Source organism: Rhipicephalus microplus, chromosome 10 (genome assembly GCF_043290135.1).
Source record: "Rhipicephalus microplus isolate Deutch F79 chromosome 10, USDA_Rmic, whole genome shotgun sequence".
Taxonomy (NCBI): Eukaryota; Metazoa; Arthropoda; class Arachnida; order Ixodida; family Ixodidae; genus Rhipicephalus; species Rhipicephalus microplus.
Window position 1 is genome coordinate 87,403,927 of NC_134709.1, and position 22,339 is coordinate 87,426,265.

General features: G+C 46.1%; 2 protein-coding genes across 2 annotated transcripts in view; one reads left to right on the top strand and one right to left on the bottom strand.

The window, feature by feature from the left end:
- Positions 1-11,088, bottom strand: part of LOC142774318 (chitinase-3-like protein 1) — an 85,232-nt gene extending 74,144 nt beyond the window's left edge. Inside the window, exons 1-2 of the mRNA XM_075874712.1 lie at positions 11,058-11,088; positions 1,054-1,193 (exon numbers count right to left, since the gene is read on the bottom strand). Of these exons, the coding sequence (XP_075730827.1) occupies positions 1,054-1,193; positions 11,058-11,074 (157 nt within the window). The 5' untranslated portion in view covers positions 11,075-11,088. The remainder of the gene's footprint in view (positions 1-1,053; positions 1,194-11,057) is intronic.
- On the top strand, positions 6,936-7,931 carry LOC119174436 (uncharacterized). The gene is made up of 2 exons (XM_075875993.1): positions 6,936-7,055; positions 7,219-7,931. Exons 1-2 carry the CDS (start codon positions 6,936-6,938, stop codon positions 7,756-7,758), a joined length of 660 nt encoding a protein of 219 aa, XP_075732108.1. The 3' UTR covers positions 7,759-7,931.
- Positions 11,089-22,339: the final 11,251 nt, after the last annotated feature.

The following is a 22,339-nucleotide window of genomic DNA, read 5'->3' on the forward strand; positions in this document are numbered from 1 at the left end:
AATGGTACGGGAATGGAGAGACAAGATGTGAAGTCTATAGGCATGCAGTGGGTAACAGTGATAACGTAAAAATCAGAGTCACAAAAATATAACAGGCAAGATTGCTACACTTCACCATACTTAATGCCTTCATATTAGTATACAAGTATAGATACATATATCATGTACACTGGACTGCAAGAGAGGGCAGGGGAAGGAAGCGCGAAGAAGTAGGAAGACATCGAACAAAGACAAAGACAGCATAGTATAGCCCTCTGTAGTATAGCATAGAAGGGAGTGTGCAAGAGAAGCAAGGATGAGATTAAGCGAAAAAATACAGAGAGAGAGAGACATAAACAGGAAAGAAAAATCTGACAAAGACACTTAGAATAATAGAAAAAAGGAAAGGAAAGCTAGCACAGCATAGCAACGCGTAGTATAATATAGTAGAGCAGGAGGTTGGCAAATGGAAGCGAGGTTGAGGCGCAATATAAGGCATAGAATAACCATGTATACTGGAGTATGGCAAGGGGCTGGGAAATGAAAATAAGAGCGACAAAGGTGGAAAGGAGGTGGCGCGTCCTTAGATCGTGGCTGCCACAATGTTTCTCTTCTAATATTTCTTACGTACATAGAATGTTTGTTAAATTGTAGCATGCATTCATAGAAATGGTATGGATGAAACAAGATTGCATGAAACAAGATCTGCCGCGAGTATGTGTCGTCCAGAAGTAAACTCCTTGGTGAAGGATTTTTCCTGAAGTTGAAAAAGAAGCAGCCGGGTGGAGTGTTCAAGGTTATTGCCTTTATGTTGAGTAGCCAATATGGGTACGTTAAAAGAAGCCTTTTTCTTAGTGAGTGAGTTCAAATTTGAGCGAGCGTGTGAGCGAATGACCGAGCTTGAGTGATTGAATGAGTAATAGTTGAGCGAGTTAGTATGTGAACGAGTTAGCAAGTGTAAGTATATAAGAGATGAATAGTTGAGTGGATGAGCAAGTTGAGTGAGTGATTGGGCGAGTGAATAGTTGAGCGAGTGAGATAGGTGTCACGTCTCCATTATACGCATGGAATCACCTTCCTGGTGTGCCAGGCTGGCAAAGGCCAGAAGCGTCGCCGTGACCAGTGACGTCACAGACACGATGACCAGGAACAGCCCGTATTTGCGACCTACTGATGGAAACCACTCGGGCTTGCACAGCTGCTTCGGCTGCTCACTGCGCGTGAAACAAAGCAACCATAAAGAAAAAATAAATATTGAAAAGAAGAAGGCAGCGCCATTTATGAACGTGTGTACAGGTAACGTCACATTCTTTCATTGTGAAATCATGATCATCAGCCTGACAACGTACACTTTAGGTCAAAGGCATCTCCCATGTTCCGCCAGTCAACTCGGTCCTGTGCTTGCTGCTGCCACTTTATACCCGCAAACTTCCTAATCTCATCTGCCCACCTAACTTTCTGTCTCGCCCTAACACGCTTACCTTCTTTGGGAATCTATTCAGTTATTCCTGATGAACAGCGGTTATCCTGTCTCCGCGCTACATGCCCGGCCCATGTCCATTTCCTCATCTTGACTTCAGCTATGATATTCTTAACCCCCGTTTGTTCCCTAATCCACTCTGCTTTTTTCTTGCCTCTTAAGGTTACGCCTGCCATTTTTCTTTCCATTGCTCGCTGCGTCGTCCTCAATTTAAGCTGAACCCTCTTTGTAAGTCTCCAGGTTTCTGCTCCGTAGCTAAGTACCGGCAAGATACAGATATTATACCTTGCTCTTGAGAGATAGTGGCCATCTACCTGTCATAATTTGAGATTGCTTGCCGAATGTGCTCCACCCCATTCTTATTCTTCTAGTTACTTCCATCTCGTGGTTAGGCTCAGCGGTTATTACCTGCCCTAAGTAAACATAGTCTTTCACAACTTCAAGTACACTATTACCTATCTCGAAGCGCTGTTCTCTTCTGAGGTTCTTGTACAATGCTTTCGTTTTCTGCAGAATAATGTTAAGACATGTATATCTGTCTGCTGTCCGTGGCTAATTCCGTATAATCATGAGTTGCAATTTATCCCCTGAGCTACTCAGCAAGACAGTGTCATCGGCGAAGCGCAGGTTGCTAAGGTACTCTCCATTTACTCTTATCTCTATCTCTTCCCACTCTAGAAAAAAAGTTAGGGATAGAGTCTGGTGTCTCAGAACGAGCGCTAAAAATGGGCGCGCCGCCAAATTCTTGCGATAACGCGCGAAAGAGACGCCGCGAGGTCAAAAGGAAAAAAAAAGAAAACAAACATCCAAGGCTCCCCGGGGCGCGCGCTCTCCTCTCGGGAGCGTGGCTTCGCCGACGAACCTCCTCACCCCACATCGGTGGCAGAGATAGCCCGCGAAAGTTCTAGAATGAAGGGGGCGTCGTCATAGCGAGTTGAGTCATCGGCCGCGGAGGGCATTCCAACCGTCTCGCCCTCTTCCCAGCCTTCGCTGCGTATCGCGCCGACGAAATGACGAGAACCTTCTGGAATGTCGCGCGCAAGGTATTTAACCGAGCAGCCGAGATGAGAGATCAGGAGAAGACGGAAGTTGGCGCCAGAGCGCGTTGGGTATCCCGCCGTGTTGTTGGCGAAGGTTTTGTCCGTAGGGGCAAAGCGGGAGAAGAAGAGGATTTCCACCTGAGGGGTGATGACTCGAGCTACAGGCAAGAGTGTGTGTTTACCGCTATCGAGCGAAGACGCGTGGCAACAGCTGCGTGTGTGAAGCCGACGTGTTCCGGCGAAGAAATTTGAAGCTTGGAGAGTGGCCTATTGAAGACGGGAGGTTTCCTGGAGGAGAAACTTCGGCGAGGTTTCCTGGAAGAGAAACTTCGAGGGCTGCGGAACGGCAACAACGCTTGACTTTGAGTGAGTGATTCTCGGAAGAGTATCATCTAGACTTTGATTCCAAGAACTTTGGACTGAATAGGTTTTCTATCTCTTTAGTCTTTAAGGGTCTTGGTCGTTCAATGCATGCGACTGCATTGTAGTGTTGTCTGTGTCCGTTGTTTTAAGTGTGGCTGATTGTACTGTGTAGTACGTTGTTTGTTTGGTGACATATTGTACTCAACTGTTGTGGAGTGTGCATTTTTGTGTATTGTTTTCGATCTGCCATTATTGAGAATATAATTTTGTGTTGTTTATCAACTCTCGGCTCTGACTTGTTTTTTGGGCCACAGCCGGCGTCCGCTGGCGCGCCAAAAAGGACCTCTTCTAAATTGTCCACGCTTTCGTGGTGCGGTTCGGGGGGCCGATACTTCGGCCCTTGGAATTAGCCCGGCGATCGCCTCTCGAATTAACGGGACCTGTGTGACATCTGGTGGCAGTTGATTTACTGTAGATATCTACCAGGATGTTTATGTGTGCTTTGTCGACGCCCTCATTCCGCCGTGTCTGTATGAGTGCTGCTATTTTTACTGAATCAAATGCCTTCTCGTAATCTATGAAGGCCATGTATAGTGGTTGGCTGTATTCTGAGCTGTATACGGTTACCTGATTCATAGTATGGATGTGGTCGATTGTTGAGTAGCCTGTTCTAAATTCTACTTGTTTTTTTTGGTTGATTGAATATTATAGTTGTCCCAATTCTGTTAGCAATTACCTTTGTAAATAGCTTGTACACGATGGACAGCAAGCTGATCGGCCTCTAATTCTTCAAGTCCTGGTCATCTCCATTTTTATGTCCTTTCCACATGCATACATCAATGTGAAGTGTTTTCATTTTATCAGAGTCCTTCAATACTTTTCTGGTCACGAAACTTCTCCGTAACGCTATGGGAGAGCTTCATATGGGGATCAAAGCTCCCGCGCGTTGGCGCTACGAGTCTGGTGAAGGCGGCTTGGACTGCGGCGGCCGCATTTGCAGCGTTTGCAGTGCGTTGGAGCGCGAGCTTACTGGTTTGTTTGTTGTGTGGTATAGCTGTCTACACTCATCACGGACGGCAAACTATGTGAACTACCATGCCTCTGACGTGCTGCGTACCTGGTTGCCGCTCTGGCTATCGGAGTTGTACAGAAAAAGCTTCGCTGTTCTGCCTCCCAAGCGACCGCGAACAACGCGACAGGTGGAAGCGAGCCATTCCACGACAGGAGACGGGCGCTTTCAACTTCGAGTCGAAGGCCGTTCGTGTGTGCGAGAAACATTTCGACACCACGGACATTATTCGAGCCGATGAGTTCAGAATAAGTGGACAATCTGTGCTTCTGCAGCGCGAGAAGCCTAAGCTCCGCGTCGGTGCCATACCCCGGATATTTGAAAACCTGCCGGCGTATCTTACGAAGCCCAAGCCACGGTCGCGCTCACAGCGAGAAAATCCGCCTGCAAAACGTCGTCGCGTTTCGTCGCCGAACAACGATGACACTGCAGCTTCTGTGAGTTCCAGCACAGAGCCCTGCGATCCTGAAGCAGCCGGAGATGATGGTAAGCCTCCATTCGCGTTGCCTTGTTTTCTTGTTTCACTATGTTGAGAGCCTGTATTGCCTGTGTGCTGCGTGATGTCGCATTATATTGATCCATATTTCTTAGTTTGACAGGTGGAGTGATAAGCACTGGAAGCTGCACAGAGATGGCATGCCAGACAGAGGGAAATGTCTGCTCCATCTCAGAGCTCCACGCAGTTAAAGACCAGCTTCGAAGCACTAAGCAGCAACTTCGTTTGTGCCAAGTGAAGATTGCGAAATTGACAGTGCAAGCGAATAGGAGCAGAAGATCGCACCAAGACGTTCAGAAGCTTTCGGCTCGCGAGAAGCTCATTTTTGACCACTGGCTCATGAAAGCCAACGCGAAGTCTGCAACAGCTGCGCGGTAAGTTCCAAATACCCCATCACACACGTAACATTGCTATTGTATTGCCCCTTTTGCGTTTGAAAATGTTATCTCAAGGTGTAGCCTTCATTTATTCATCATGTATTTGTATCTGTTGTACCGCAAAACAATATGCTATTGAGGCAGACATTGGTTTGGCCGTTTTGTGTAGTGTTATTTCTAATTTCGGGAAAAATTGCAGGTTTGTTTGGGCAAATATACTTTCTTCAGTTTTTATAACACCATTCTCATTATTGTTTGCTTTGCATGAATAGTTTCCAACACGCTCATTGTGGAAAACAAATTTGCAATTCATTCTTTCCAGGTACAAAAAAGAGTGGATTTATGACTGCTTGCTGCTAAAGATAAAGTCCACAGCAGTCTACACTTTTCTTCATGAAAATGAATTTTTGCCCCTTCCAAATCCCCGCACCCTCTATGGCTACCTCAGAAATCTGAAAGCTGATTTTGGCTTCGACAGCACTTTGTTCACGGTTCTGTGTGAAAAGCTAGAAGCAGTTCCAGAAAGAGAGCGTCGAGGTAAGAAGCAGTACTCATTTTTATAATTGTATTATATTCAGCAGCGCAATTGAGACAAGATGTTAACCTACCCAAAACTTTCCAGGAGTGCTCATGTTCGATGAAATGAGCGTCAGAAAAAGCGTCCACATTCGCGAGTCGGACATGGCACTGCTGGGCAAGGTGGATTTCGCCGAACACACACGACCAGGTGACCATGGCAAAGACGGCGGCCACGTGCTGGTCTTTCTGTTTCGGCCTTTTCTGGGAGGGTGGTCACAAACTGTGGGCACATTTTGTGCTTCTGGTGCTGCCCCAGGATCAATCGTGGCGAAGCTCCTTTTGCAGTGCATTGTTCACCTTACAAACGCTGGTGTTGTTGTTGACGCAGTGACCTGCGACAACTCCACATCAAACCAATCAGCCTTGAGATCTCTGGGTACGTCTTTTCAAATTTTATTTAGCGGTGGTTAGTGATGTAGTAGAAAAACAAGTGTACTATTAAACTGTTTTTCTCTCAAGGTGTCAACGGGGACATGCACAAGCTTCAAACGTGTTTTGAACACCCGTGTGAGCCCTCAAAGGAAGTCCACGTTGTATTTGATCCACCGCACATATTTAAGTGCATCAGAAACAACTTGCTCAAATTGGGCAAGTTTTTGGTAAGTAAAAGAAAGTTGCATGTGAATGCCTTGACCTGTGCATAAACTATTCAGTTTAAAAAAAAATTTGTCACTTGTCTTTATGTTGCAGCTCCCTCAAGGACAGGAGGTGTTCCACTGTCACTACAAGGACTCACTGGACTATGAAGAAGAACAGGCTGGACTCCGGGCTGTACCGAAGTTAACGAAAGCCCATATTTTCCCCAATACGTTCCAAAAGATGAGCGTGAAGTTGGCTGTCCAGGCAAGTCATGCACGCAGCTATGTTCAGTGCAAAGTGTATTTCAAAAACATCTGCTCACACGTTTTGGGCAGAAAACTTAAAATCCTTTTTTTCCACACATTTTACAGCTGTTCAGTGAGAGTACTTCTTCGGCCATGGAGTTTTATAGCAAGCAGGAAGACTGCAAGAAGCTCCATGGGTCGGCTGCAACATCGCAATTCACAAGAACATTGAACAAGCTGTTCGACTGCCTGAACTCTCGGAGGCCAGACCATGTTCGATTCAACGAAGCACAACACATTGCTGTGAAATTATTACATGTGTTATGAAGTGTTTTTCGTGTACTATAGATGAAGCATAATTTTATTCCAGGTGTTGAAGGACAGCATTGCATGGCTGGACAACTGGGAGAAATACATCAATACATTACCGACCCAGAGGCAAGTCTGCTTTCTGAGTAAGCAGACATGTGGAGCCCTCAGACTGACACAGCTCAGTTGCACTCATCGAGAGCTTGCTGTTGTCTGGGTTTCGTTACGTTCTCGTTGGTAACTTCGGACAAGATCCTCTAGAGGTAAACATGATGACTTTTATGTGTATAAATGTGCTATGAATTTCTCATTGTTGCGATAAATTGATTTTTTCTTTCTAGAGGTTTTTCGGCATCGTCAGGCATGTTGCTGGTGACGGAGGGCAGCCGACTGTGCAACATTTTTTGTTCATCTATCGGATGCTCTCTGTAAACAAGCTAGTTCGGCCGCCAAAACGGGCCTCGGTCGAGGGAGATGGACCCCAGCTGTTGCTCAAGCTCCAGGGCCTCTTTGACAAGGGAAAACCTGCCTCCAGTCAGGTAACGTGCCCCTTGCTTTTATTTATTAGCTCTAGTTTCTTTTTTTCAGGAGCAGTTTCACTACACAAATGACCAAATAACCAAATGAAACATAATGTGTTTTTGCATTTACGAATCTCAACTTATACATTGAAAGATTTGAAACTTGGAATGTATTTTGCAGATTGACATGTTGGCGGTCCTCTTTGATGACGTTCTTGAGGAGCCGGGAGAGGCAGTGAACAATGCATCCGTGCCTGACGTTACGCTCTCCACCAAAGAGTGCATTCTTGATTATCTTGCCGGTTACGTGGTAAAGAAGTTTTCAACGATAAGCTGCACTGACTGCGTGGGAACACTCAAGAGCCAGACACGAGAGCCAACTGACCTAATCCAGAAGAAGTCAAGAGGATTCCTGCAAGTGCCCTCATCCCAGCTTCTCAGCCTGTTGCGCATTGTGGAAGGACATGTTGAAGAACTGACTGTGGACACAGTTGCATGTGCCGATGTGTATGCGAACATTGTTGACCAAGTTTTGCTCGACAGCCGCATTGCTTCTGCTGGTGTGGGCTGTAGGTTGCACTATGTGGGTACCACAGCAGAGGTTGTTCATTTTTTCTTGAGGTGCCGCCTGCACTTTTACACCAGGGAAAAAAACAAGCTGACACGAGCGACGCGGCGAGCAAACTGCCCAGCAAATGGTGGCAACAAGCCCCATGGGTAGCAGATGTTCTGTTTGTCATGCTATGTAAAGCCCAACTGTTGTGTTTTGTGTTTGCTAGTGACAAAAAACACTTGCACATTTGTGTTCCTAGTTGCTTGTGTGACGTTGTTTATTTCCTTTATCCGCCATGCTATTGCCGTAAACTTGTATGAATAAACACTTGCACCACAGCCGCGGCGCGTTTTCTAGTCATTTGCATGCGCTTGGCAGCTGCCTGCGACGATCAGCAAGTGGCCAGTCAGGTTACTGTCATCTGTGTGGCGGAACCAAAATCCACGGCGGCGACATTTTGATTATCCAATCAGGTATTTTGAATTTGCAAAGCGGAGCATGGCTAGCTTTGCCTGTATTTCTTTTTTAATTTTTTTAGTGTCCCCGCCGTGGTGGCTCAGGGGCTAGGGCGCTGTGCTGATGATGATGAGCCCAAGGACGCGGGTTCCCAGCCGCTTTTCTGATGGAGGCGAAAAGAGAAAATGTCTGTGTTTTAGAGATTCCCGCGCATGTTAAAGATACCTGGGTGGTTAAAATTATTCCGGAGAGCTACACCAGAGTCCTTCAATGCTTGAAGGACTCTGGCTACACTACGGCGCGCGCCCGATTGCCTGCATAGCGTCAGCGCGTTAAACCTCATAACCAAGTAATCAATTAACTTGTCGTTTTGGTGGGACGAGTGTGTCAGACACTGACCATACGAGTTTTTCTGTTGACACCCTATACCTATGTTGACAGCCGGGAAAGTCGCTCAAGTGTCAAACATTTACTCCTACGCGCGCTCATTATGCTGCTTCCATTTCGTGAGCGTTTTTCTTCATCATGTTGATGCTCATTTTCCAAACCTAGGTTATTTTTGTACATTATTAGCGCGCTATAAAATCGCGCAGACACAGCGCTAACCCAACGTGCTGTACGTTTGCACACCTATTTGCTAAGCGCAGCATGTCGCCCAGGGCTGTATATACCGATTTAAATCTGGTGCTAGTTAACTCAAATGCAGGAAACTGCAAAGACTACTCAAAAATCGAAAACGCCAGATGTCCTCCTTCTCAAAGCGAGAACGTAGCGGCCGTGACTACCGCAACGAACGAACGCTGCAACATATACGACTCAGTAACACGCGTGGCCTTGCCTCTATTTCACAGCTAAGCTAAGCGTCAACTGAATCAAAAACACGCACACTTCGCTCGCGTTTTTACAGGTTGCGTTTTTACAGGTGGAAATGAAGAGCAGATGAAATTAGGCGCATTGCCGACGGAGAAACAGCCGGCCCGCCAGCGTCGCCGGCCGCCGGCGAAGCCTTCACGCTAACAGGGGCGATCCTAGCGGCAGCTTTTGTCCCTGAATGAAACTTCGGCCGGAGTTTCGTGACCAGAAAAGCATTGAAGGACTCTGCTATGAGTATACATTTATTCATATACGCATGATTATGTATACGTATACAAACCCGCACTGTGTCCCACTTCGTGCTTAATGTGTGGTTTTGAAACCTCGACCTCGTAAAACCGATTGAGCTAATATACACAGATTACATGGCAGTGGGCCTAGCCAAGCTGGTGCTGACCATGATATTTACGCCCCATGAAGAATGAAACATGAATTCAAAGCGTGTGAAAGCCAGTACACTGCTGACGGCTTTGAACACAAACATTTTGGGCTATGTAGTACTTTCTCTTCCAGTGTTTACAGTTCCGATCATATTAGACTAATTTGGATTCTTATCGTTTACATTACAGCTATTTTTACCCGCAGTGACGAAACTTGTTGCGTCATGGTGTGGTTTTCACTATCAATTTAAAATAGTGGTTCTTTCACTAAAAGTTAATAATAGTTGCATTGCAATCTGGGAATAGTGTACACACCATCGTGTACACTACGGTTAAGAAATCACTCAAATAATGCAAGGCTGCAGAGATTAAAGGCACTGCCCACGCTATGGTGTCATTACACGCCTATTTGTGTATTCTTTCTTTCTTTTTTTCTGTGAATGTTGGCCGCCAGCTAATAATCGTTACAAGTCCCAGCGCGAGCTGTGGCTTCCCGTGTCAGTTTTATTAAGAGCTGTCGTTTTCTCCACACCCATTTCTACCATGAAGCAGTTGCGGAAGCACCCACGCTTAAGGTGAGGCGTACACTCCTCGTCCGAAGTTTAGATGCTACGAGGTTTAATAGCGTTTGAATTTCCAGTACCTAGTGGCTGTATTCAGTCAACTGCGCAGTGTGTGTTGTTAGCTCGCTTTCGAAATGCCCGGATTGTAAATTAAAAAAAATATCGAGTATTGCCTTGTATCTTGTGGTCTTTATGCACTTTTAATGAATACTGTGCAATAGCGAATGCGTAAATATAGCTGACGCGTTTGGCCCGATTACCGACGACTCCACCCACTGCGAACGTCACGCTTCACACGCCTTGTCATTGCTCGGCGCTAAGTCACCAGTTAAAAATGTTAACGACTGAAACTTGCACGCCAATACTCTCCCCTGACACCGCAACTTGGCAAGACGCTCAATACGCACGTCCGCTTCGGTGAAAGAGTGGCTGCGTTACTCGTCTGTAGACCCAATGGTCACGGGTTCGATCCCAGCTGCGGCAGTCTCAATTCAATGAAGGCGAAATAGTATAGGCCCATGTGTTGTGCAATGTCACTGCACGCTAAAGAACACCAGGTGGTCTAAATGTGTGGAGCTCTCGACAGTGGCTTCTTTCAATATCATATGGTGGTTTTGGGACGTTAAACCCCTGATATTGTTTTATAACATTACGCTTTATACGCCCTCGCCGTACAGTTTGTAGCGGCTGTAGTTTGTATTGTGTGCAGCTATGAAGAGCTTGACGTCTGTGACGCTAACCGTAAGCAAGAAATAATCTTTGAAGAAGCCTTGCAGGGATTTGTTTCAGTTCATTGAGTCAAGTGACACGCTAGTCTCACTATGAAAGCACTTCATGTGGTTATGAATAGTTTTTTTCACGCCTCATGCGTGATTGCAATTTAATACCAGCTGATATTTCGTTATTGTCATTGTGAAAATTTCTCAGAATTTCCACGTGAAGCTTCCTTTGCATAAATGAGCCACTTTGTTACTTTGTAATTCTTAAAAAATGTTCGTTCTTTACTGTCTGGCCCTGTTTGTGTATCTTTTGATAATTTTGCGCACTGATCCGTCTGCGTTTTATTTTTTTACATTCCCAACAACTGCATTTAGATCACGTAAAATATGTTATGATACGTAGTGACACATAGAAAAGCGATTTATCGAAATGAGGTTTTTGAGACGTGGTGCGAAACACCTGTAGAGATACTTACGCTTTGATTGTGGCCATCTTCTCGTTTTTTGCAAACCTGCCAAGAGCACTGACAAGTCATATCTTGCCATATAACGTTCCCACATAAGACACGCAAAAGATGCGAGGCTTTGTAATGTTCGCAATGCAGAGATTAAAAATGCCCGGAAATCCAACCATTCGAGAACTCTGAAATGCTGTTCACGCCTTGGTCATATTGCCACACGCCCCTTTCTTTTTATGCTTCATGTTGCCGGTCGATTAGTGCCTTGCACAAACCACGCCTCAATGTCTGGGAGCATTCAGACTATTTTAAGGACCGTCTGCTATAGCTTGGGCACGCGAACACGAACATCTAAGTACATTGTCGAAAACGTGGCCACCAGCGGTGACGCTCGAACGTTTGCTGTCGCTTGCATCAATGACGACACCCCCTTTCGAAAATCCTCATAAGACACGCAAAACACATATTCAATAATTTCGTATGGTCATATACGAACATACGTATGGTTCATATGTGTTCATAAGACATTATTCAGTACGAGGCGTTTGCCTAATAACAGAATTTTCAGTAGGGCGCTTTGCCGCTGATCAGTTTATCGACGAAAGACTCCCTGTTCACCATTATCGCTGTCAGTGTACATTGCTGTAAGATCCGACTAAGTTTTCCAGCCACATGTTCAACAAAGTGAGGAGTTTCATCTTGCACACGCCGACCACTGCCTTCGCCAACATCACGTCCCCATGACAATATTAGACAGCAATTTCATTGCGAGCACGGCAATAAATCCAGAACGCGGCGGATGCATTTTCGATAGAGGCGAGATTGCCCGAGGCCCGTGTTTCCTAGGTATCATCATCATCATCATCATCATCATCATTTCTCTTGAGGGAAAGTGGCAATCTACCATGCTTAGGTATACCATTCATAGGTGCATGGTAAAGAACCCTGGATGGTCGAACTTCGTGGTGTTCTCAACTACTGCGTCTCTTCAAAAAGAATACAACAGAAAAAGTACTGTTTACTGTGCCAACATCACCAATTAATAATACGATGGCGTATTAATAAAAAAATTAAGAAAACAAAGAGGCTGCAAGAAACTAAGTGATCATTCTGGAACACCACGTGCCGAAGAATTCAAATACGACAACTCTTTTTCTGATGAAGCGATTGAGAACAGTTCGCTGATGCAGCTGCCTCGAGCGATTGTTGCCGCTTCTATTATGGTTCTAGTGCCTTCGTTAGGCTGGGACGCAAGAACGGCTGCCTTTTCAAACGATGGCTTGCGCCCACATTCAGAACAATGAGACCAAAAATCATCCCTTCTATACGCGTCTTACTTTCTGGCTAAGTTCCTGTAGGCTTACATTAAGGCACCTGCCCGTCTGATACGTACCTTTGTCCCCAGGTCAAAGGTACACTATAAACAAGATCTCTTGCACAGTCAACAAACCTTTTGCAGTGCTCAATCTCCCATTTGTTCGTGCGCTATTTCCCACGGGACCAGTTCGAACACATAACTGCAGACGATTTGTTCGGCGCGGAAAACCACCGACGCTCCCGCTCTTCTGCTATTTGTTTGACTTTATGTGAAATACCGTATAGATATGGTATCACTGCCACCCATTTAGGATGTGAAGTGCCCCAAGTGTTACCTACCCTTGACTGACTGCGCAGCTCCTCAGAAACAAAAACTAGCAATGAACTGGGATAGCCAGCGGTCCTAAGAGGGAGAATCTGCTTGGCCAAACTTTCCTGAAGTGTGGCATTGTGAAAGCATGTATGCATAATGCTTTCACTAAATCTTGCTTCCCCTCAGTATATGATCGTGATTGGCTCCCCTACGCAAGCAGCGCAAATGCGCCAAACTCGATTCCTGCCGTCACGTACGCTAAATAATCATCAAAGGTGAACGTGTAACACTGAAAATGATGCCAGTTTAGCGCCCCACCGCGGCGTTCTAGTGGTTATAGCGCTAGGCTGCTTACCCAAAGGTCGTGGGATCAAATCCCGGCTGCGGCAGCTGCATTTGCGGTAGAAGCGAGAACGTTCGAGGCTCCTTTACTTAGAATAGGGGCACGTTAAAGAACCCCTTATGGCCGAAACTTCCGGAGCCCTCCACTACGGTGTCTTTCATAGTCATTTCTTTGTTATGGAACGCTCAAGGGAAGACATTATTATTGTTATCATTTCATTTCAGCATCGAATGGCTTAGGCTATAATTGATAGGATGAAAATCGGGGCTCCCTAAGAAACCACAAATTAATGGACATTTGATAAAGCCACTGATCCCAAATACATTAAAATCTGTATGGCTATACTGCTATCGTTGGTTCTTTTGTGCTTCTGATCAAAGAAGAACCAGGGGCACGGTTAACCACCTTTCCTTACCGATCGTCCCTGCAGTCTTCTTCTACTTCTTCTTAGGCCAACTGGTACGTTGTTCTTGTTTTAAGTTCCTGTTGTTGCTGCATCGTCCTGTTGTTGCTGATCATACACGTTGAAGGCGTTTGCCATGGAGAAATGTAGATGAAGATTCCCACAGCAAAAAATGCTAGGTAACGGAAGTACGAAAAATCTAAAATTTTAAAAATTACTTTATTGGCGTCCTTTGCGCTTCGTTATGTGGCTCATAACGGTGAAGGCCTGACCACATAGAAAGAGGTAACAGAATAACAAAAATGAATTATGCAAACGGGAAAAGATTCCTTTTTTATAGAGACATTTGACTGAATGGCCCGAAATTATAATGTATTTTTGTGATGTTTTCATTTTATAAGCTACCCTATTCTTATTTTTATAGCAGTTTATTAAACCGCTCAATTCTTGTCCAGTACCACACAGCGAGTGTGAGTCAAAGCTAATAGTTTAACATCAACAGCTGATAGCAACAGTCGATTACCGAGTACTCCATGTTCGACCATGCGAAGTACCTTATAGCAGTGTCACGGACGGCCATTTTTGGCGACACCGCGTCACGGCAATTACCGGGCGCCGTACTCCCCGACTGACCGTGAGAAACGGCGGCGCATGAAAGGGATTCGAGAAGTGCAAAATGGGGTGCTCTTCTTAGAACGTCGCCGCCGACAGTTAATCCTTTTGTAACTGTGGCGACGTCTGCAAGGTCGTAGAAGGCCGACTGAGAGCTAAGTGGTTGACCGTTCCCACGGGGAAAAGCGTGCGAAACGCTCTGGTGGCCAAGCCATATGACAACAACCCGACAGGTTGTCACTCTCGCTAGTTGCGGGCCCTCTCCCAATTAAAAAGGGGTGGGGTCAAAATATTTTTGAGGCGGAGTTCCCCTCAATTAAACGCGCATGATTGGACCCAGGTAGAGGTCTCTTGTCCCCAAGGAAGAGAGCGAGGAGACACGAGGGGGATTTAAGCGCAGGATTTTGCCCTGCTAGGCAGACTAGTCGCTGACCAACATGGTGTAGAAACAGATCAACAAGCATCTCTTCTAGAAGTTTTTAGTGTGGCTCTGTATCGGCTGGCCACCTAAGCTTAGCCGTTCGTCTAGTTGTGACGCGATATTAACGTCTGCAACGTAGACATCGGGACTTCGCCTCGAGTTAGCTCAACCTGCTCGAAGTCTCCTGCAAGCAATAGCCTCCCGGAGCCACCAGCGTTGCAACACCGCCGACATCGCAGTCGTGCCAGAACTCTCTTCGACTTCTCGCATCCGATCGTCGGGGACGCAACGCTGCCGGTCATCACACGTATGCCTTCACCTGTTTATATCTTCGAACTTTCTCCTCTGTAGTTCTGTTGTGTTAGTTTGTGTAGTTTGTAATAGTTCTCTCTCGTAAGCTGACTTATTGTTTCTGTTATATATTTCTTTAGTTGTATCAAGTGTTGATGTATTTTGTTAGTTGTGTAGAAGTGTTGTATTAGATCCCGTGTGCTGCCATATCACTAGAGTAAAGTTGTTTTGTTTTCTCACGTCTCTGATCTCTTCACTGTCTCTGCTTGCGTGCGGAACGAACCAACCTGCTGTCATTCCCGTCGCCGACTTCGCGCTGGCGACGCTAGAGTGGCAGCTTGTAACAAGCAGTAAAGTTGATACATGCGCAGATTGCATAACCTTGCACTCGTCCTTTCCAAAAAACCGTCAGGCTTGAATAGAACGCGCAGCAAAGTCATGGCGAAAGCGGGAAGAGCTGCCTTCCAGAGCCTTTTTTTTGACGCTCTTTGGGTAGCTGCTACAAGCACATTGGCAAGATACCCACCAGACCATTATTCATGATTTTTTTGAAGTATGAAGCTATTACCTATTCCTTTCTTTGTTATTCAGAGAAAACCCGTATATGTAGGCACAGGATCGCACGTTGGAAATTCAGTCAAGGGCTTCTTTACTTTCGTTTGACTTGACGCTTTGCTTGACTCGAGTAGATACGATGGAAGAAACAGTACCGTCAACCAGTAGCAGTGCACAACCCAACATCAGCGCCCCGCACACGTTTAGAGCAACACTTCTCCGTCATTCAATAAAAAGTAATAATAAAGATGAAATAACAATTAAGCATTCCCAAACTATACTCAATTGCGTAACATTCACGAGATACCCCCACCACTCTGACACACATTTACGCGAGTTCCCCTGTGGGAAGATGCGGCCGGCTTTTTTTCATGCCAATGCATTTCATAGTCGGGGCATGTCAGGCATCGGTTGGTGTCCGTGCCCCGACAAGTGTTATCTCTGCTCTCATTCCCTCTCCCATAGCAAAAGCTGCGGGTGCGCGCGCTTATCCTCGCCACTATCAACCAAAGCAGATGGTGCGGGTGGAGTCAACACCAACACCTTTCTAGAGGGTGTTGGTGGAGTAGCGGCGAGTGAGTGGAGAGGAGCAGCGTGCTCTGGCATGTGAGGGCGCTTGCATGTATGAAGAGAGTGAAGGAGAAAGAAGGTTCATACTTCTCAGCTCCTTCTCTCCCGTTCCCTTTCCCTCCTCCCTGCACCCCACTCTCCAGTCCGCTCGCTCGTAGGTATATACCAATGGAATGAAGCGCTTCACTCTCTCTTCAGGCACTGCACCGTGCTCCCGACCGGGCTGTAGAAATTTGGTGCCTTTCTCCTCTTCTAACCACTACCACCATCACCACGCTCGATCGTTCGCTGGCTGATGACCGTGTAAACAGATGGTTACGGTACAATTTCTTGTCTGGTCTTCATCTTGCGCCAATAAAATTACTACACCATGTACTCTCGGCGCAAGAAATGCATTCGCGTTTTCTCACAATTCCCTTTGAGGAGTAGGGGGCAATTTTGTTTTTATTGAAAATGATATTTGGTTTTAATACAAAATTGTTTTATGTCCGGGCACACCAAAACATTCATGACGTATGTCAGTCACAAAAAAGAGATATAGTGAGGATTTGTCAGTAGACAGAGGTCGGCTGTAGCTAATTCACTCTATATGAGTGCACATCAGCGCAACCAACAAGAGGGTGCAGAAGAGAGGACACATAGCACTGAACTTCCAACAATTTACTTTTCCGAAAGCTTTCGGTGTTGCACAGTTACACAATGTCACTACAGCCCTATTAAACAATTAAACACAGTAATGATACAGGAATGCATCATGTGGTCAAACCTAAGTATATCTTGCCTTTATCAGTGAGATCGACCGAGGCGGTATATATACTTACGCAATCATCGTTTAACGAAAGAAAAAAAATCTTGTCTGCCACAATGATTTCTTATGGGGTGCGATACTTTAATCTGAATATTGTGGTCTACCCCCACACGTGGTGTACAGCCACTCCTGTTTTGATCGATCAACATTGTACAGATGCTCTTTTAACCTTTCATTCGAACGACGACATCTGACCAACGTAACATTTTTTACGTGACAAGGGCAGCTCTGTGTCAGTGCTCTGTGTATCAGTGCTGAGTATCCGTTCTCGATTGTGTCCCCTCCTGTCAGTGGCGCTGATTAGCACTCGTATTCTTGTCGCACCAGCACGCTCAACCATACAGCCTTCTAGGGTGCTCTAGCCTGCTTCTCTACACAGGGAATAGTGGGACAGGAACCCGCGTCGAGGCGTCGTACCGTAGGGCTGAGACAACCTAAGCGTTCTCTGTCGGTACTCGTTAGTTTCGTAATGCACTACTTCTCGACTCCGCTCCTAGGCTGCGGCACCACCTTGACAAACCAAGAGCGCATGCACCGAGAGGGAGAGTGTGAGATACACGAGGTGCCTCTGAAATACGATTCTCGTTTGCGGTGGTGACGGGAGTATTAAGCGCCAAGTATCGATTATCGTGGACCGAGAGGTCATGGGTTGGATTCCCGGGTCTCCCGAACTTGCAAAGCATTTTTTTCTCGTTTATTTCTTTGTATTCTGTTCATGTACATTTAAACAACGTCATAACCCTCACGGAAGTACGTCAGTGAGGCCTTGATGAACCCCGGCATAAAACACTTTTGAGTAAATGAAGCAAGAAGTGGGGGGAAGTGGAGTCGTCATTGCAGTAGCCGTTCTTGGAGCCCGTACACCACCAATCAAGTCGTCATAACCCCATAAAAATGCTCTTCCTCGCTACCCTCTCTGCATGACGCACGTTTTCTTAAAAGACGCAAGACAGTGTCAAATGCCGTCCCAAAAGTGATATGTGAACGTAACAAGCCATACGCTGCATCCGCTTGAACGTCGCCAGCGCCGCTCACAATATGTGCCGGCCGCTGGTAAGACGTCCATCACGGAAAACCTTGTATAGGCGGTTTCAAGATTACAAGCGTTGTAGCCAAAAAACTTTTGGTCTCCTTATTTACCAGCTCGTAACGTCTCAAAGCACGTTTTCGAATTTCAGGGGTGAATCTTCTTAAGCCGTGGGTCGTGCGTCCGCGTAGTAGTAGTAGTAGTAGTAGTAGTAGTAGTAGTAGTAGTAGTAGTAGTAGTAGTAGTAGAAATAGTAGTAGTCGTAGTAGTAGTAGTAGTAGTAGTAGTATGAGGAGGAGATAGCCAGCCAAGTCTCGTTCAGTCCTTCAAATGTCCGCTGGATGGTTGTTTCTATATCATGAAAAGTTGCGAGATTCCGGTAGAGTGTTCACCAGATGAACGGACGAACGCACGGACAGACATACCAGCAGACGGACGGATGAATGGAAGCACACAGGGACGAAAGAACGGATGGAGGTGCGGACGGATGCATGGAGTAGTGGACGGATGCAGGATCGTGGGCGGAGTGTGCACGGATGCTTCGCCCAAATCATCACCATTCACTCCGTGAATACGCTATGATTTTTTTTCAAGACCAAGGAAAGTCTCTGTAGTTTTAGGGGCGAACTCAATAAGCCGTGGGTCGTACGTCCCCGATGCATGTATGTAGTAGTAGTAGTAGTAGTAGTAGTAGTAGTAGTAGTAGTAGTAGTAGTAGTAGTAGTAGTAGTAGTAGTAGTAGTAGTAGTAGTAGTAGTAGTAGTAGTAGGTAGCCATCCTCGTTTTATCCTTTGAATCACCGCGGGACGGTGGTACTAGTGTATCATGAATATATGATGAAAAGGTGCGAGATGGCGGTACTTGGAGTGTTCAATAGATGGGCGGACAGATGGACGGATGGAAAGACGTACAGATGGACGGACACACGGACGGACGCAAAAAAAGAGAATTTGACATACGCGAAAGGCATTTATCTGATTCAGTTTCCTACTCAGGACAATCATAACATACCCTAATATACCATCATTTGTATTATGGGAACTGATTGTACCTGCAAACAAAAAATTCTAGCGCACACAATAAAAACTACGCGCAGATGTGCATACTCCTCCTGAAGAGTAACAAACATAATACAAAAATAAATGAATAAACATACCATACCAAATGCAAGTTTCGGGGAAATGACAAACACTAGCCTACCTTCTCAGTAATGAGGGCAAGGCATGGTGTGTTCAGAAAAAAATCACAGCATATCCACGGAATGAATGATGATGAGTGGGGAGAATCTTCGAAGGCTATTATTGGCAAACCGTAAATCCGCTGGCCATGTTCATCTGGTTCATCCATCTGTCTGTCCGTCTGTCCCCATGTACGTCAGTCTGTCCGTCCATCCATCTAGTGAACACTCCAAGTACCGCCTTCTCGCATCTCTTGATAAAATGTACATCATTATAGTAACTGTATATGGTCCCTACAAGAGACCATATAGAGTTACTCTGTACATCATATACAAGTACCACCATCCCGTTGACATTCCAAGGACTAGAATGAGAGTTGGCTACTACATGCGGGAGACGCACGAACCACGCCTTAAGGAGCTTCGCCCCTAAAAATATTCGATGATTTTGCGTACGAGGTACTACTGTACAATGGAAGTGCAATATGGTGTCATAGTTTCAAGACGCATACACGTCACTCGGCAAGGGAGAGCACGCACGCTACCAGGAAGTATTTCTTGTGTGTTGAAAACAAGTTTAAACGATTTAGAGTTCGATGTACTCTACCACGGGAGAGCATTAATGAAGCTTTCCTAGCTTCGTCTAAAACAAATGTTCACTGTTTTGGAGTGCACTGTACTCACCTTTACAGAGCTGTCCAGGTCTCGCACTGCGCGGAAAGCGTGCCACCAGTTCGGCTCTAACATACTTTCATCCCATTTAATATGCAGCCAACCACTAAAGAAAGGAACGTTTATGTCACGTTTATGAACCACATAAAACACTCCTGTGTTCTCTCAGTCTTTTTTTTCAACTTTTAATCACGAATAGTTATTTTTAAAATGAAGACAATAAAAAAATATAAAGCAGCGATAGCTCACATTTGTAAACCTATTTTTGCATATCTGACACCAAGTAAATGAACTTTGTGCTCTCACGATGGTTTTTATGTCCAATACCAAGTTCTCTGTCATTTAACGCTAAATACCTTACTGGAATATTTTCCGTGATGAGAGATTTATCACAGAAAACCCAGGCCCAAACCTACACTGCCGGAAGCGCCATGATCTAAGGAGCTTTACAAATATCGGTTGATTGATATGTTTGATTTATATGTGGGATTCAACGTCCCAAAACCACCTTATGATTATAAGAGACGCCATAGTGGAGAGCACCGGAAATTTCGACCACATGGGGGTCTTTAACGTGCACCCAAATCTGAGCACACGGGCCTACAACATTTCCGCCTCCATCGAAAATGCAGCCGCCGCAGCCGATATTCGATCCCGCGACCTGCGGGTCAGTAGCCCAGTACCTTAGCCACTAAACCACCGCGGCGGGGCCTTTAAAAATATTGAAGCACACTGTAAATTCCAAAGTGTGTTGGGCGAAAGCCTACGGCCATACCTCTGGCTATGCCCTGTCTTTTTAAAGGCGAAGCTTCTTACGCCGGGCGTCGTTCCCTCCTCTACAGTAGTAGCCACCTCTAGTTTATGAGTTGCTCAATGAATAGCGCTGTGTGAATATGTCCTTGGAAATAATATTACTTGATGGCGTTAGTGGCTTTCACAGCGTATCCACGGAGTAAAAGATGATGAGTGGGACGAAGCGTCCGTCCGCCCATCCGTGCGTCCGCTTGTTCACCCGTCCATCCATCCGTCTCTGCTTCCAGTCGTCCGCCCGTACGTCCATCTGTCTGTCCGCCTACGCTTCCATCAGTCCATCTGTGCGTCCATCCGTCCGTCCGGACGCACAGATGAACGGATGGACAGATGAACGGAAGGACAGATGAACGGACGCTTCCCCCCGCTTTTCATCATTCACTCCGTGGGTATGCTGTGGTTTTTTTTTAACGCGCAGGCATTTATTATTAGGGCTATGTCAAGCATCAGCAAAAAGCATCAAGCAAAAAAAGAAAACATTATTCTTTTAACGCTAGAAATTCTGGGGTTGCGGCCTCCAATGAAGACCTTCGGGCACGTTGGCGGACTGCGCTGCTCAGTTCGAGCCTGGACAAACAACTTTGGGTGATCCAGCAGGCCAAGGAAGCTGCCGGGAGACACGGTCTCTCCGTTGGCCCCTAGGTGGGAGCCCCTCCAGCAATCTGCCGGAAATTAATAAAGTCTACATCTCTCTCTAGGTTTTCACGTGCAAAACACCGTTATAGACGTCACGCAATGCATTCGCATTTCGTCACGATTCCCTTCGGGGACATGGGGGCTTTTTTTTGTTTGTTAAAGGCGATGGTCTTTATTGGATACTTCAACGAAACTTGGTCTAAATCTTGGTTATTGTGGCAGTGGTAAAAAACTTTATTATTGTCCAGCAAATTAGTGGCCCATGCTCAGGTCTCTCATGTCAGGACGTCAAGGCCTTGCCTCTCCGCCACTTCACGGGCTTGCTTGACTGCCCAATGTGGGTCGGCGAGCTTGGAGCTCTGCAGAGCGGCTTCCAACCTCACCGAAAGAACATCGGGACTAATACACTACACTTTAGCCTCGCATTCCCAGAGCATCTGTGTGAGCGTAGCATTGTCTCTCTGGCAGACCTTACAGGTGTTGGTGATATAGATCTCGGTGCATATTCGGTGATATAGCAGTGGAATAGGGTAAGTGTTCGTTTGCAACAGTCGCTAGGTGACTGCTTGGGCTCTTCATAAACTGCCATGAGTTGGAGGATAGAATAGGCGGGCCAAGTAGAATGCCTTGGTCAGTTCATTGTATCGCGTAAGTCGGTCCCGGTCCGCATACTCTTCAACAAGGCCATCGCCGCCTATATGGTCTGTTGCGTCGCGTGCGGCGGAGTGCTCTACCTCGTTAAGATTGAGAAAGTGCGGGCAGACTTCTCTCTATAGGCGATTATTCACGTCAATCTAGCCAGGAAATTCTGGCTGGCATGCACAAGTACACGCAGGGCTTCAGTATATGCTCGACCCTTAACGAAATTCTGTACTGCTGAGTGCGAGTCACTGAGCACAGTTTGAGTTTCAGGGCCAGTTGTAAGCAGAGGAATGACCATTTCTTCAGCTATCTCCATGTGTCGGGTGTTGACACTTGATGCATACGTTGTTATTTTGTCGGTGGTAACCACGACGATAGGGAACCGCTGTCCGTCCGGATAGCACGCGGCGTCTGTGAAACGCGTGTTTTTATTGTTACAATATGCTTCCAGCAGAGGTGTCATTCTGGTTTTTCTGTGACCTCGGTTGTAAATCGAGTTCATGTTTCTTGGAATCGGGGCAACGTGTATTTTCTCTCTTATTTGCCTAGGTATGTCCAGTTTGTCACCATGCTGTCGGTGATATGTGATGCCACACTCTAATTATATATGCCTTTCGGTGTTGACGAGGGCAAGCCTTTCCAGGTGTAAGGTTCACTGTGCTTCCACTATTTCATCCAAAGGGTTATGAATCCCCAATTAGAG

Coding starts and splice junctions, on each gene's coding strand:
- LOC119174436 (XM_075875993.1), top strand. CDS start 6,936: ATGCTCTCTGTAAACAAGCTAGTTCGGCCGCCAAAACGGGCCTCGGTC. Junction 7,056..7,218: donor GAAAACCTGCCTCCAGTCAG/GTAACGTGCCCC, acceptor TGTATTTTGCAG/ATTGACATGTTGGCGGTCCT.